Below are 14,684 nucleotides of genomic sequence, written 5' to 3'. Positions count from 1 at the left end.
GTCGTCTTCCCCACCCGTTCTTCTTATGGCGTATGGGGACATCCTGCTCCTGCGCCTTTAAGACTTCCTTCTTGAAGATCGTCCAGCCTTCCTGGACCCCTTTGCCCTTCAGGACCGTCTCCCAAGGGACTCTCTCAACCAGCGTCCTGAACAGGCCAAAGTCCGCCCTCCGGAAGTCCATGGTTGTGGTTTTGCTGCCCCCCCTCCTTACTTCACCAAGAAGTAAGGCATCATCCTTGCCTATCTTCTCTGAGCCTTCTTTCATCATAGGGGTCGTTGATCAGTCACACCCTTTCCCTCATACAGGAGCCATGCCATCAAGGCACAGAGGAAAGATGGTGAATGATCGACCTCAGGGCTTACAGCACCCCTCAGGGCTTCCTTCCTTTCCTTTTCCCTTCTTGTCACTTTATGCAGATAGTGAAGACTCTCTAGAGCCTGTAGGAAGCAGACCCAGGTAGCAATAAACCCAGCAAGTTAAGCGTGGAACTTACAATTAGTTTAGTGAGAGTCAAAATGCAGAAGCAGCCTAGTGGAAGGGAGAATTGTGCCATGGCATTAGCAATTTGTGTTACTAGCACTCCAAGACTGGCATATAACTTTTTGTAGAGGCCAAAGTCAATGATTTACATAAAGTAGCTAACCCAGTTTTAGAAACAGGTGGTAAAGTTCAGTACTGTTCACTAGATTTCCACTTTTTCAAGCTGAATAGACTCTGTTTGTTGATTTTGGTAGGGCTGAACCTATTTTGTCTCGACTAAAAGAAGATCACACTGTTATAATATCACCGGTATTTGACAATATTCGTTTTGATGACTTGGAGCTTCTTCAGTATTCAGTGGCTGCAGATGGATTTGACTGGGCACTCTGGTGCCTTTATGAACCTTTACCAGCTGAATGGTATGCTCTGAAAGATGAAACAGCTCCAGTCCGGTAAGTATGAATAGCATTTGAGAGTGAACCAAGATACATGATATCCAACATAGAGCTAGCAGAGGGAAGAAGATGTTTCATAGGTGGTGGGAGAGATATCTACGAAGCACATTGTATCTAGATAGTTGGTTTGGAAGTGTGTGTTCTTTAGCAGCCCTGAAAATCTCAGTACACCAGTTGCAGGGTTGTATTACAGAATCTGCCCTGTGCTGATCCTGCTGTCAGATTTTCAGGCGACCCCCGAGTCATTGATTTTTCTGTCTTGTGTTCCTTAGCTAGGAGTGTGGTAGCAATATTTATTGACTGTACAACGTGAATTGTGGCCCCTCTCCATGCTTGCCCAACAATATGGAGTGAATCTCACAACTTTGCTGGACAATTGCATGTCTGAGCTGTGAGGACTCACATGGATTCAAGTTGTGCAGTTCTTTCTTTGGAGATGTCGGAGTGACATATGATTACAGTAATCTTGGGCAGCCTTTTTCAACCCTTATCACTTGTGTATCACACAAAAGCAAGAAAAAGACACGAACATGATACACACAGCTGTTATACCTAAAGTGACCCCTTACTGCTAGGCTTAGGATCCAATATATTTGCTTCTGTTCCTGATGCCTTCTTTAACTGCTCGGATTAGTTTATATATTCAACACAAGATGGTTGCTGGTACTATGATACCAGCAGCCATCTCATGCTGAATATATAAACCCATTTGTTTCCGTGTTCTACAAGGATGTCAGATGTTGTTGCCTGTCCTTAGCAATTAATAACGCTCTATCAAACAAAAAAAACCTAACAAGAGATAAGATATAGTAATCAGGTTTTTCTAGTCCTATCTTATTTTATTGGGTTTACATGGCAAGGTTTTGGTAGTGGGGGAGGCTGCAGGGATGGCTTCTGTGAGAAGAGGTGAGGGGCTGCCCCCATGTTGGACACAGCCAGTTCCAGCTGGCTCCAAAATGGACATGGTGCTGGCTAAAGCTGAGCCAATCAGCAACGCTGGTGGTGCCTCAGCAATAATCTCTTTAAGATAGGGTAAAAAATGCTGCGCAGCAGCTGTGAGTGAGAGGAATGAGGAAGAAATCTAAGAGAAACAGCCCTACAGACACTGAGTTCAGTGAAGAAGGAGGTGGAGGAGGTGCTCCAGGCACCGGAGCAGAGATTCCCCTGCAGCCCATGGAGCAGACCATGGTGAAGAAGGAGGTGGAGGAGGTGCTCCAGGCACCGGAGCAGAGATTCCCCTGCAGCCCATGGAGAAGACCATGGTGAAGCAGGTTGCCCCCCTGCAGTGTGTGGAGGACCATGCTGGCCAGATATCCACACAGCAGCCTGTGGAGGACCATGCCAGAGCAGATATACACACAGCAGCCCATGGAAGACCATGCTGGAGCAGATATCCACATGACAGCCCATGGAGGACCCCACACCAGAGGAGGTGGATATGCCCTGAAGGAAGATACAACCTGTGGAGAGCCCACACTGGAGCAGGCTCCTGGCAGGAGCCATAGCTCGTGGAGAAATGCTCAGGCAGGAGCATGTTTTCTGGCAAGAACTGCAGCCTGTGTGGGACCCATGCTGGAGCAGTCTTCTTCTGAAGAACTGTACTCCGTGGAAAAGGACCCATTCTGGAGCAGTTCTTGAAGAACTGTAGCCCATGGGAAGGACCCATGTTGGAGCAGATCATGAAGGACTGTATCCCATGGGAGGACCCCACACTGGAGCAGCGGAAAAGTGTGAGGAAGAAAGAGTGGCAGAGATGAAGTGTTATGAACTGACTAGAACCCCCATTTTCCATCCCCATGCCCTGCTCAGGGTAGGGGGAGGAGGTAGAAGAGTCAGGAGCGAAGTTGAACCTGGAAAGAAGGGGGGATGGAGGGAAGGTGGTTTAGTTTTGGTTTTGTCTCTCTCACTATCCTCCTTTATTTTAAATTGGCAATAAATTAAATTAGTTTTCCCCAAGTTGAGTCTATTTTGCTGGTGATGGTAACTGGTGAATGACGTCCCTATCCTTATCTTGACCCATGAGCTTTTTCATCTTCCTCTGTGTTGCTCAGAAGGGGAATGAGAGAGTGGCTTCATGGGCACCTGGTGGCAGCCAGCCAAGGTTAATCCACTATAGTTATTTATATAAAGGGCTTTAAAATTTACTATGTAGACCTTGAGGAGGAAAGGCACCATGAAAATATTTGAAAATAATGTACTGTGTTTGTCAGATGAGATGGCAGATTTCTTCATTCGTATACTACTACAGCTGGTAGCCAAGCATTGGAGATAAGGCTGCACAGATACCTAGATAAGGAACTATGGGTGAAACTGGGACCTGTATGTATTAAAAACATTATACAGTGAGCATTAAAAGTTCAAGCAGGAGAATGGAATGAAAGCAAGCCAAATGTAGCTTAAAGAATATTTCAGGGGGGGTGTCCACAATTCTTAGACCAGAGAAAATAGAAGTGGGTTTGATCGTAGAGAATGGGGATATCAAAAGAGCACCTGTTGTGGTTTAACCCCAGCCAGCAACTAAGCACCACACAGCCGCTCGCTCACTCCCCCCGCAGTGGAATGGGGGAGAGAATCAGAAGGGTAAAAGTGAGAAAACTCATGGGTTGAGATAAAGACAGTTTAATAGGTAAAGCAGAAGCCGTGCACGCAAGCAAAGCAAAACAAAGAATTCATTCACTGCTTCCCATGGGCAGGCAGGTGTTCAGCCATCTCCAGGAAAGCAGGGCTCCATCACGCGTAACGGTTACTTGCGAAGACAAACGCCATCACTCCGAATGTCCGCCTCTTCTTTCTTCTTCCCCCAGCTTTATATGCTGAGCATGATGTCATGTGGTATGGAACATTCCTTTGGTCAATTTGGGTCAGCTCTCCTGGCTGTGTCCCCTCCCAGCTTCTTGTGCACCCCCAGCCTATTCGCTGGTGGGGTGGGGTGAGAAGCAGAAAAGGCCTTGACTGTGTGTAAGCACTGCTCAGCAGTAACGCAAACATCCCTGTGTTATCAACACTGTTTCCAGCGCAAATCCAAAACATAGCCCCATATGAGCTACTATGAAGAAAATTAACTCTACCCCAGCCAAACTCAGCACAGCACCAAATCCTCTTTCAGTCCCCTTTCCCCTGCCTCTAGGATGGATTCATCTACAGTGGAATTGGTCCTGCCAGGCAATCATCTCATCTCTCTTTCAAAACCTCAACTGACAGTGATTCCACAATCCCCCTTGGCAACAGGCTTTAGTGTTTAAGTTTCCTTAATTTTAGGTAATATTTCATAATGTCCAACCTAATTCTTCCTTGCTGCAGTTTAATCTGATTTCTTTCTTCTGGTTTTAAATATGTGAAAATTATTGTTACATCTCCTCTCAAAATAGATATAATTCTTTAAAAAATATTAGAACATACTTTTTAGACCATTGATCAAGTTTATTTGCTGTATTCTGGATTCTTTAATGTTGATCCATGTGTTGTTCTGAATTAAATCTGTTACTCTCTCTTGAATATAACTGGAAGTTCAAGAGGTGATTGATGGCTAATTGACTTTACTTTATTTCCATCGTTGTTGCTTCTTTCTAATTTTGCTTGTTTGGTTCTCCAGGAGCCCATCTATAATGGGGATTCTTGCTGCAGATAGGAAATTTCTGGGTGAGATTGGTGTACTGGATGGTGGAATGCACATATATGGAGGAGAAAATGTGGAACTTGGCCTGAGGGTAAGCCTATTTTTTCATATTTTTCTGAAAGACAGTGAAAATTAGTATGTGATTTTTTTGAAAGCACTCAGGCCACTGGTTGTTGTCCAAAGCATGGGTTAATATTTCAGAACAATTCTGTTTTATTTGGGGTACCAAAGGGAAGTGATAGATTTCTAAAAGTGTTTAAGGCTCATCAGGAGGCTTTTGTTGATATTTCTTAAGGATTTTGACTCCTGACACAAAATCCTAGTTCAGTGAGGAAATACTGAATCTTGCAAGATGCGGTTCTCTGCACAAATTTAAGGTATACGTCTCTTGGCTCGGCAGAAGAATAAGATAAGATCAAGTTAAATGAAGTTATGTATTAGGAAAAAAAACCCCAAAACAAAACCAGAAACAGGGCTGTCTGCCCTAGAAAGTAATGTGTTCTTCAACTTTGGATGTCTTCAAATCAAGAATGGAGGCTTTTTTTTTTTTTTCCAGAATAGTTTTATCTGGAGTGTCCTCAGTTATTAGGGAACATGTGAAAACACTAAAAATTCTATTGATGAGTATTTTTTAAAAGTAATGGTAGTTGGAGATATTCAAGAAGACCTGAGAAGAAAAAAAATGAATACAGCGCTTATCTCTATAAAGAAGAGAAAAGATGGTAGGACGTGAGAATTATAAACCTGTTAGCAAGACTTAAATGTCTAGGAAAAAAGGGTTTGATTATTCTCTTTCTCTGTAAATATGAAAACTAGGGGACTTTGAAAGAAGTTAGTAACGCGTTTCAAAATAAACATGAGGAGGAGGTACTGCATTCTTCCAGTAGCAGACCAGACCAACAGACCAGGAGCAGAGCTCCTTCCAAAGAGTATTGTGGGTCTTAAAAACTTGCAGCCATTCATGGGGAGACTGAACAGTTATGTAAGAAAAACCTACTCAGAGTTAATAAACAAAAGTGAATCACGGGAATATGCAGAAAGTCCCCTGACCTGAAAATAATTGGGGGCTGTGAGAGGTAACATATGTACTTGTCTTGTTCTTAATCTTCCCCAGGAATAAGTTTGCAGTCACTGCGGGATACAGAATATTAGGCTAGATGGACTGTTGGTCCAGCATGGGCATTTTCTCATGTTCTTACAACTTTTTCTTTTTTATTCTGGTATCTATTAGTAACCACATAAAAGATAATACAGACAATATACATTTGCCTGAACAAACCATGTCAAACAAGTCTAGTTTTTTTTTTTTCTATAACAGGGTAGCATGCTTTGTGCAAAGAAGAAAAACAGCAGTAATTAGGAGAAACATGAGGAAGGAGAAACAGAGGTGCAGGTTGGGGAACATCCAGCTAGAAAAGAACTGGGAGTAACAGACTTTGTATAGATCAACATGGCCATGCATCTGGATGGGAAAGGATGGCATTGATGATCCTTCTCTTCTACTGCTAAGTTCTCTTCTGGAGTTGTGTTTTGAGTTCTGGGACCATACATGAGGAAAGATGTGGAGCAATTGAAGACTCTGAAGGAAAGGAAAGAGAACAAACAGAGTTCCTGCAATGTGTGACATTATAGCAGAGATAGGCCTAAATGAGTTTTTTTGATTTGTAGAAGAGACCATCAAGAGGAAATATAGCAACAGTCTTCCAAACATGCTAAATCCTATGTTAAACAAAGCCCCTGTGTGTGAGGCACCACACTGAGTCACGTGGATGTACTAACTTGGGTTGATACTATATTGGAGATGTCAGCACATTTCTCCATTACTCGTGGTGGACATGGCCAAAGACCCCATGCTTCAGATTCTGTCTGTGAGATTGAAATGTCACATGTCATCACCTCACGTCACATGAGGCAGGTTGTGTATTAATTTCAGTGAATTAATATTTCAGTTCTGTTGCTTGAAAATACATTTACACTTTATTGCCCTGCACCATTCACAGTGGAGGCAATGTATGCCTGTAGTCATTTACACAAATGCTGGAGGTGAAAACAATGGAGAATCAGTTCAGTTAAGACACAAAGCTGCTCTGAAAATTGACTGTAAAAATAGTATTAAAGATCTCTGTTTATTTGCACCCTGAGAGTTTCTTGTGTCAAATATGCTTGGTTAGCAAGCAAGCAGTCTCTTACGTTTTTCCTTAGCCAGCTGCCAGCCCTGGAAAATGTAATGTGAAGATGTGAAGGAAGTCTATAGCACTTCCTTCAGTGGAGCATTGTGTGGTGATACCTAAACTAGCACAATAAATCTGCATTGTGCAGTGCCATGTGGACTTGCCAGCTTGAGTTCAGTTCTGCATAGCTGCTTGCCTTTTGAAAAGCTTCCACACTTATATTGGTTTACGTGTAGTCAGGATGGGTGTGTTTGTCCTGGACCTTCGGTACTTTTGAAGCATTGGTTGTGGCCTGCTTAGGTATCCCTCTGAATTCCATGTAGATATTTTCCAGGAATCCACTGGATTTTTTCTTTCTCTTGAATTCTCCCTAGTGTGTAGGATTTTGCAGGACCAGTTTTGCTCTTGGCACGTCCCGGGCAATGTCACTGCTTCTGAACGATTCAGGCCCATAACCACCACAGTATTTAGCAGTCTAGCTCCTAGGGAGATCAGTTGGAGGTATGTACCAGTTTGTCTTAGAGCATCTATGCCAATTGATCTGAGTGCCTTGTCACACAAGGCACTGGTGTGTAGTAGTCACTACTGGTGAGTAGTTTTGTTAATGGTGATGGCAAAGAAAAAGAAGAAAGAACATGCCTTTACTCTCCTGAATCTGTGATAGGGCTACACACAGTAGAAATGAAAGGTATTGAAAAATTCCTTTCATTCACTCAAGCCAGGAAATAGAGCTTTGAATGTTGAAGGCCTGCCAGTTCATCTGGTGAAGGAGTGGGGGGGAGCAGAAATGGGAGCACTTTAACAAAAAGTGCAGAGTTTGAATAAATAGGCAACTTCACCTCAAATTCTTTCTTCTTGACCTAGGCCTGGCAGTGTGGAGGTAAAGTAGAAGTGCTGCCCTGTTCAAGAATTGCTCATTTGGAAAGAGCTCACAAGCCTTACTTGCCAGACTTGAGCATCATGGTGAAACGCAATGCCTTGCGGGTAGCTGAAGTGTGGATGGATGAATACAAGTACATGGTCTACTTTGCATGGAATCTTCCAATTGAGGTGGCAGTGTTTCTCTGTGTTTCAAATTGGAATCCAAAGTCTAAAAGTGGTCAAATAAGAGCATGTGGTCACACAAAAAGAGGCATAGTGTGGTTATAAGAATCACTGTGGAAAAAAAAAATTATTAATATTGATATGTTAATAATTATTGATATGGATGGCATCCAAGAGCCATGATCATAGACATGTTTCTCTTAGGCTTAGACCAAGAGCTGATGCCTAGCTTAAAGAATATAAAATGAAATTGTTTAACATGTATTTTAACTTTTTTAGGGAAAGTAGGGCATATTTTACCTGGAATATTCATAGTTTTGCATGAAAGAGCATGTGTCTAGTGATCTGGGTGTCCCTGAATATCTTTTAAATGAGCAAAATTGAACTTTAAATAGAGAATTCAATTGCTCTTCATCACATACATAACAACTTTTATTAAGTGAGCTCTCCTCTCTGTAGCCCAAAGTTCTGCTTTTGTTTTCCTGGAAGAAAAAGGGGAAAGACTTATAGCATCCTTGGAAGGATGAAAAATGGTAATACCAGAAAATTAAGAACTTTGATAATAATAATCTAAATCCTTTAAATTACAGGGTTTTTCTTCCCTTTTGATTGACTTCAGGACTTCTGAATATGGTTTTAACTTTTCTCCAGCAGAAACTGTTGAAGATACTGGAAGTGTCAAGACCAGGGTTTGAGTATTGATAATTTCAGTTAATAAAAAAAAACCTGTATGAATTTTTCCAGCCTGCACTTCAGTGGATTTATGAATCTTTAACAAAGAAAGAATAGCCTCCCACCTCCTTGTGTTTTCTTGAATAGATATTAAGGAAACAAATTAAAATGTATAGTGATATAACATGAATTAAAACTTCAGAAGAATCCTCTTTCCTTCCCCATTAATTAACTTTTACTGTAAATATTTGGAATTTTTCATCTGAAAATGCTACTCATCAAAAACTAATCCATTGGTAGGAACGCAAGTATCAGTTTTAGCACTGAACGAAACTTGCATAAAACTTCTTCACCTTCAATGACCCCTTTTCTCCGGGATGTACAAGTCTATTTGAAATTCCTAACCTAACTTATTCAGGTCACAGACTACATTTTACAGAACTGCTTAAAGACAGGGTGTAAGCTCCTGTTGGACTGATTCCCGTCAAACTTTCCTGCTGGAGCCGTTCCACTTTGCATAAGAAGTTACATAGTCTTGGAAACAATAGTTTGAATCTTGATTGCTCCCATATGAGATGAGTGTCACAGTCAACAGATCATTGATCAAGCTATGGTTGTTAACAAGTTCTGTCCTATTTTTCACTTTGAGCTAGATTTTGTTTGTCAGTATGAAAACTACTCCCTAGCCATATGTAACTTCGATATTCTTTATATTTATGAAGTCATAACATAAAGTTAGTTTTTCAGTAATTCATTGGTGCCTCTAGGCAAACATGTTCTGAAATTCTGAAGTTTAAAAAATACAGAGGTTTTTTTTTTTAATGAACTTTTAAAGGTATTTTTTATGTTATGAATAGACAATATGGAGAAATAAGTCTGTATTTTCCCTAGTTTCTCAGACCACCTTAATGTTCTGAAATATGTTGTTCTTGCAGAATCCTGGAATAGACTTTGGAGATGTTTCTTCCAGAAAAGAGCTAAGGAAAAAACTGAACTGTAAAAGCTTTGACTGGTACATAAAAAACATTTACCCCAATTTAATAGTTCTTCCCAACATTGTTGGCTATGGAACAGTAAGTATTGAGTCTGTTTATTTGAAATATGGAACAACTAATTAGCTCTACTGTTATGAAGAATTGTTGTGAACACTGTTTTGCTGATTATGATATGTTTTCCTAGAAACTTTAAAAAGACTTTTACATGTCTTTCTAGACACTGAAGCTTTCTAAAGGCTTTTTCATACTAGTCATCAATCTAGAATTTCTAAACTGTGGTTATTGTGTATGTACTGATGGCAGCACAACAGTAGTTTGGGAAAGTGCTTAACATGCATTTTTTTACTGCATGCAAAACTCATCTATTGATCAACAAGAACGCATCAGTGTCTTCTTGTAAGGGCCTGAATTTTTCAATGGAATATATGGATTTTTTCTGCAGAGATTAGCAGGATAATTTGGAAAGCATGCAGACATGAATCAAGATAGCATGTAATGCATTGGAAGTCAGGCCACTGTTTGCGAAAGAGAAAACTAATCATCCAGGCTGCAGTGGCTTCTTAATATAGGTAGGCATTTTCTAGACCCAAGCTTGCATAGCTTGCTAGAACTGGGCAGTGATACTCACCTGTTTGGAGTTGCCTGGTGACTTCTTACATGGTGCTACATGGCACGATGTTGATGAGTCTTTGAAGGACCTTAGATTTGCTTTTGATTTTTGCTGTGATGAATCATTTCTACAAAGGTAATCTGAGATTTCTTTTCTAAACCCATATTGTATCTTCCACTTCAGGATTCAATGCAGAGCTCTGAGTAAACTAGCCTTGCTCTCAGGTAGGTTTCTAAAATTAGCGGCGAGGAGTTGAAAACAGGATTGCTGCTCCTCACAGTAAATTTCCTGTTTTATTCTGCAGATGAAAAACACATTGAAAGAAGACATCTGTATTGATCAAGGCCCTGTCCCTGGAAACACACCAATTATGTATCCCTGTCATGCATACTCACCACAGGTAACGCAAGCAACTGGTCAGATCTTCACATATGAGCTGTTGCTAACTGTTCCTTTCAAGCCTCCACAGGGCCATGAAATAAGCGCTTCAAAACTATTATCTCTGTGCTATCTAAAGGGGAATATTAACCTTTATTTCATTAAATTCTGCTCCCCAGTGCAACTGGCAGCAGAGCAGGTTCCCGTGGAGATCTAAGTGCATTAAACCAAGGCTTTTGGTTTAGCCTTGCCAAAAAATTGTGAGACCTCAAGTTGATACTGATTGACCTTGTTGATTAATAGATCAGTGGGAAGAATGGGAGAGAGGTGGAGCTCTTCCTCACACCTCACTGCCTGTCCTCTCAGTAGGAGGGAAGCTAAGGGTTACCATTCAATTGTAAGCATCTTGCTTTTTTTCACTGGAAAGCAGAAAGGTGTTGTATAGGGTTAAATTCATCTTGGTTTAATTACTGAGAGATCAGTGAATGCTGGTGCTATACAGCTGATACCTCTCAGTATCAGTTTTGGAACGGTTTGCTATCATTTGCTGATGAGATTTCCCTGGTATCTTAGTTCACTGACAGTGGTGTCACCTTCCCTTTCAGCACATCTTATATCACAGCACTGGAGAAATGTATGTAGGAGGTTTACGTGCCCGATGGAATACAGTTGATAGATGCCTAACAGACCCTGGGGATGGGGACCTGCCAGTTTTAGAGCAATGTGACACAGCTGTGAATAAAGGCCTGAATTTGCACTGGGATTTTAAGCAGGTAGGTGGATTTCTATATCCCCATATTTCAATAATAATAATTTCCCATTATAATGAATCCTTAGACACTTTCCTTGCAAAGCAGTTTGCTTCTGAATAACGTTGCCTCAATTTCAAGACTTGCAGGTGCCACTGCAAGAGCTACGGTGAAGCTGATTGAGTCTTCAGGGGTGTGTGATGTTAAACACAAGGAGATGGTCACACAACTGAAGCTGACTGAGTTGCCAGAATTTAACCAGTTCTCACTTGTTGTCTGAACCATAGCCGCTTATTTGTCCTCCAACTGTCTGTCAGTCTTGGTGGAATCAGCTGGTTTAAGCCTTTTACTTAACGGTTTAAGTCTTTTAATTTTTAGCTGGGCCAACTAAAAACACTCACTTGCTCAGTTATCACAGTTCAGCTAATGGGCAGGGAATGTGCAAGCCCAGGTGGCTCTGGCTTTTGATGGTCTGACTATACTTGTGAACTCGTAGGTGGATTTCTATATCCCCATATTTCAATAATAATAATTTCCCATTATAATGAATCCTTAGACACTTTCCTTGCAAAGCAGTTTGCTTCTGAATAACGTTGCCTCAATTTCAAGACTTGCAGGTGCCACTGCAAGAGCTACGGTGAAGCTGATTGAGTCTTCAGGGGTGTGTGATGTTAAACACAAGGAGATGGTCACACAACTGAAGCTGACTGAGTTGCCAGAATTTAACCAGTTCTCACTTGTTGTCTGAACCATAGCCGCTTATTTGTCCTCCAACTGTCTGTCAGTCTTGGTGGAATCAGCTGGTTTAAGCCTTTTACTTAACGGTTTAAGTCTTTTAATTTTTAGCTGGGCCAACTAAAAACACTCACTTGCTCAGTTATCACAGTTCAGCTAATGGGCAGGGAATGTGCAAGCCCAGGTGGCTCTGGCTTTTGATGGTCTGACTATACATTGTGAACTCTCTGCACTGTCCACCATCTCTCTTCTCAGCCTCCTCATGGGACCTGTTGGTCTTAGGGAAAAAGCGGGCTGATGCCTTGTCCTGCTCACTCTCTGGTACCATCTTCTGTACCAGTGTCCGAGCATGAAAATCCTTGTTGGAGATCAGGCTAGGTTCATCCTTTCAGAGCTCAGGTTACAGCTGCCGATTAGAGCCTTCACGCCATGTTCACTTGTCTCCATTTGTGCAGGATTTATGACAGCCGATGCTGACATGCTTAAGATCCCAAGTGATACTTTCATATTCTGTATTCAGTGCCTCTGAATACAGAATATGATAATACTAGCTTAGTCAGGTATTCTAAGACAGATACTGCCCCTCTGTTGGGGCAGCATAAACAGGCAGCAGCGATAATGATGGAGGGAGAGGTGGGAAAGGAAGCCATGCAGCTTCTCCCCTCTCAGGCAGTTCAAACCTTATTAGCTTTATGTAATTAATAATTAATTAATTTTGTGTGTACTGTGTGGGCTTGCTTACTGTATCCCTCAGTGAAAAAGTAAGCAGGAGACAAATCTTGTGAGAGAGTGGTAGAGAACAGAGGAGTTGAACTGGTGAAAGACAAAGGTTTCAGTGATGTGCACCAAATAATACAGACCTACGTGGTCTGCAGAACTTCTGCTAACATGGGATTTCCTTTATCTTTAGTCTCGTCTGTAACTACAAAACTTAGAAGAAGTTGCAGGTGTGTTTCTGGAAGATTTAGACCCACCTTAAAAGTAAACCTTCAGTTCCTTATGTGCATTGAGCATTATCATAGTGAAACAACTAGCTGCCTGAAGGAGTTGTTTAAGATCCTGTTTGTTCTGGAGCCCATTTCCAGCGTGTTGAGTTGACTTAATCACAGCCCACCCCATTCACAATAGTTGGTACTGAAATATTGACTTAAAGATAAGAGATCAATATTCTCTTACCTGTCATTAACTCTCTTCTTTCAAAACAGGATGCAGTATTAAAATTTACTAAAATGATTTTTTGAACTGTAAAAAAACCCCCGAACACCCCACAAAAAACAAACATGACTCCCCCTCTCCCCCAACTCCAACAAAACAGACACAAAATAAACCTCTAAATATATTTTAATATGCCTTGGAGAGTTCCATAAGCCGTCATGCGTCATTAGCCTGAGGAAAACACAACATTTTTCTTTCAGGTCTGTGACCTACTAGTGTTTCTCAGACACACTTGTAGAGGCCAAAAGAGTTGCTTCCTGACTGAGCACTAAATTTATAAGCCCTCAGCTTCTCTCATATTTCCTTTCCTTTTGTAGGGATCAGCCGTAATCAACAGGAGCACTAAAAGATGCCTCGAAATCACAGCAGAAAATCCAGTTTCATACAGACTTGTAATGCGGACCTGCACAGGACAAAGGTGGAATATCCAACACACAGTTAAGGACTGGGGAAAGACGAAAGACCTGGAACAGAAGACACAGTACTCAAAGCATTGACTAGAGGACATTTTTCCTTGAAAACTGCTATGTTCATAACACAGCAGTGGAAGCAATGATTTCAAGAGTTTGTTTACACGGGATTTTATGATGTATTAGTTATCGCAGGAGCTATGAGCTATTCACACAAGGGTGCAAGTTCATCTCATTGCATTCTTGGGGCATCACCCCCCTGAGTTTCCTCAGTTAGGAGGGGGATTGTCTTTGCTCTCTTTTGTTACGACCAGAAAGAAGCAGTTACACCTAAGAGTGTTTCAACGCACCTGAGTTCCTTATGTTGTCCTTTAGAAGTGCCTATCTGCTCATTAATGAAAGACCCATGTAAGGTCTCTAATTTTCTAACTTTGGCATTTTGGTTAGATATGAAAATTCAGAAGAAACGAAAGTGGGTCTGACTTTCTCTTGTACACAGAGTTTATCTCAGGCTGAATTGGACCATTTTTCTTGTCTTGTGTCATATAGATAACGCAAAACTTCTTGTCAAGATGTGCTTATGCTAGTGGGTGAAATGAAATACACCCTTGTTCTTCTGTCCCTATAAATTGCCTAAACATAATTCAGTTTCTCAGTGAAGTTTATTAGATTCAGCAGTGTGCCACACTAAGGCTGTTTTATGTTTACCTACATGAGATTAGTTTGTGCTAGCCAGCTGACAGCATGGATAAAGTCCCCTTGGAAACAAGGGGATTCAACTCAGTGGTTTTCACAAACTAATACAAGGCCAACGCAGTAGCACATGTCTGTCGGAGAAACTGAGTAAAATATGGCATGAGTTGCTAATGGGAGGCAACTTCCCGGTAGACACGATATGAGTTCTTGTAGAAATAGGGTTAGGTGGAACTTGCTGTCCTACTTCTTAGAGTAATCACTCCTAAGACTTATGCTTATTTGTTAAAGGGAACTCCTGTAAAATAAACTCATTGACACTATATATATCTCTCTCTATATATATATCTATATCAAACTATATATATATATATATATATTGTTTTCCTCTATCCCTACAGTGGCAGGGAAGGATACTGAAAGGAACAGGAAAACACACCTGATCAACACGTGGCTCAGG

The 14,684-nt window shown here is 41.3% G+C and overlaps 1 protein-coding gene across 1 annotated transcript in view; it reads left to right on the top strand.

Moving 5' to 3' along the window:
- Positions 1-13,618, top strand: part of GALNT8 (polypeptide N-acetylgalactosaminyltransferase 8) — a 30,193-nt gene extending 16,575 nt beyond the window's left edge. The window contains exons 5-11 of the mRNA XM_009288531.2: positions 736-933; positions 4,529-4,643; positions 7,588-7,773; positions 9,375-9,512; positions 10,349-10,444; positions 11,028-11,195; positions 13,439-13,618. Of these exons, the coding sequence (XP_009286806.1) occupies positions 736-933; positions 4,529-4,643; positions 7,588-7,773; positions 9,375-9,512; positions 10,349-10,444; positions 11,028-11,195; positions 13,439-13,618 (1,081 nt within the window). The remainder of the gene's footprint in view (positions 1-735; positions 934-4,528; positions 4,644-7,587; positions 7,774-9,374; positions 9,513-10,348; positions 10,445-11,027; positions 11,196-13,438) is intronic.
- Positions 13,619-14,684: the final 1,066 nt, after the last annotated feature.

This window comes from Aptenodytes forsteri, unplaced genomic scaffold (assembly GCF_000699145.1).
Source record: "Aptenodytes forsteri isolate BGI_AS27 unplaced genomic scaffold, ASM69914v1 Scaffold73, whole genome shotgun sequence".
NCBI lineage: Eukaryota > Metazoa > Chordata > Aves > Sphenisciformes > Spheniscidae > Aptenodytes > Aptenodytes forsteri.
Note: the sequence above shows the minus strand (reverse complement) of the source record. Positions and strands in the feature narration are given on the sequence as shown.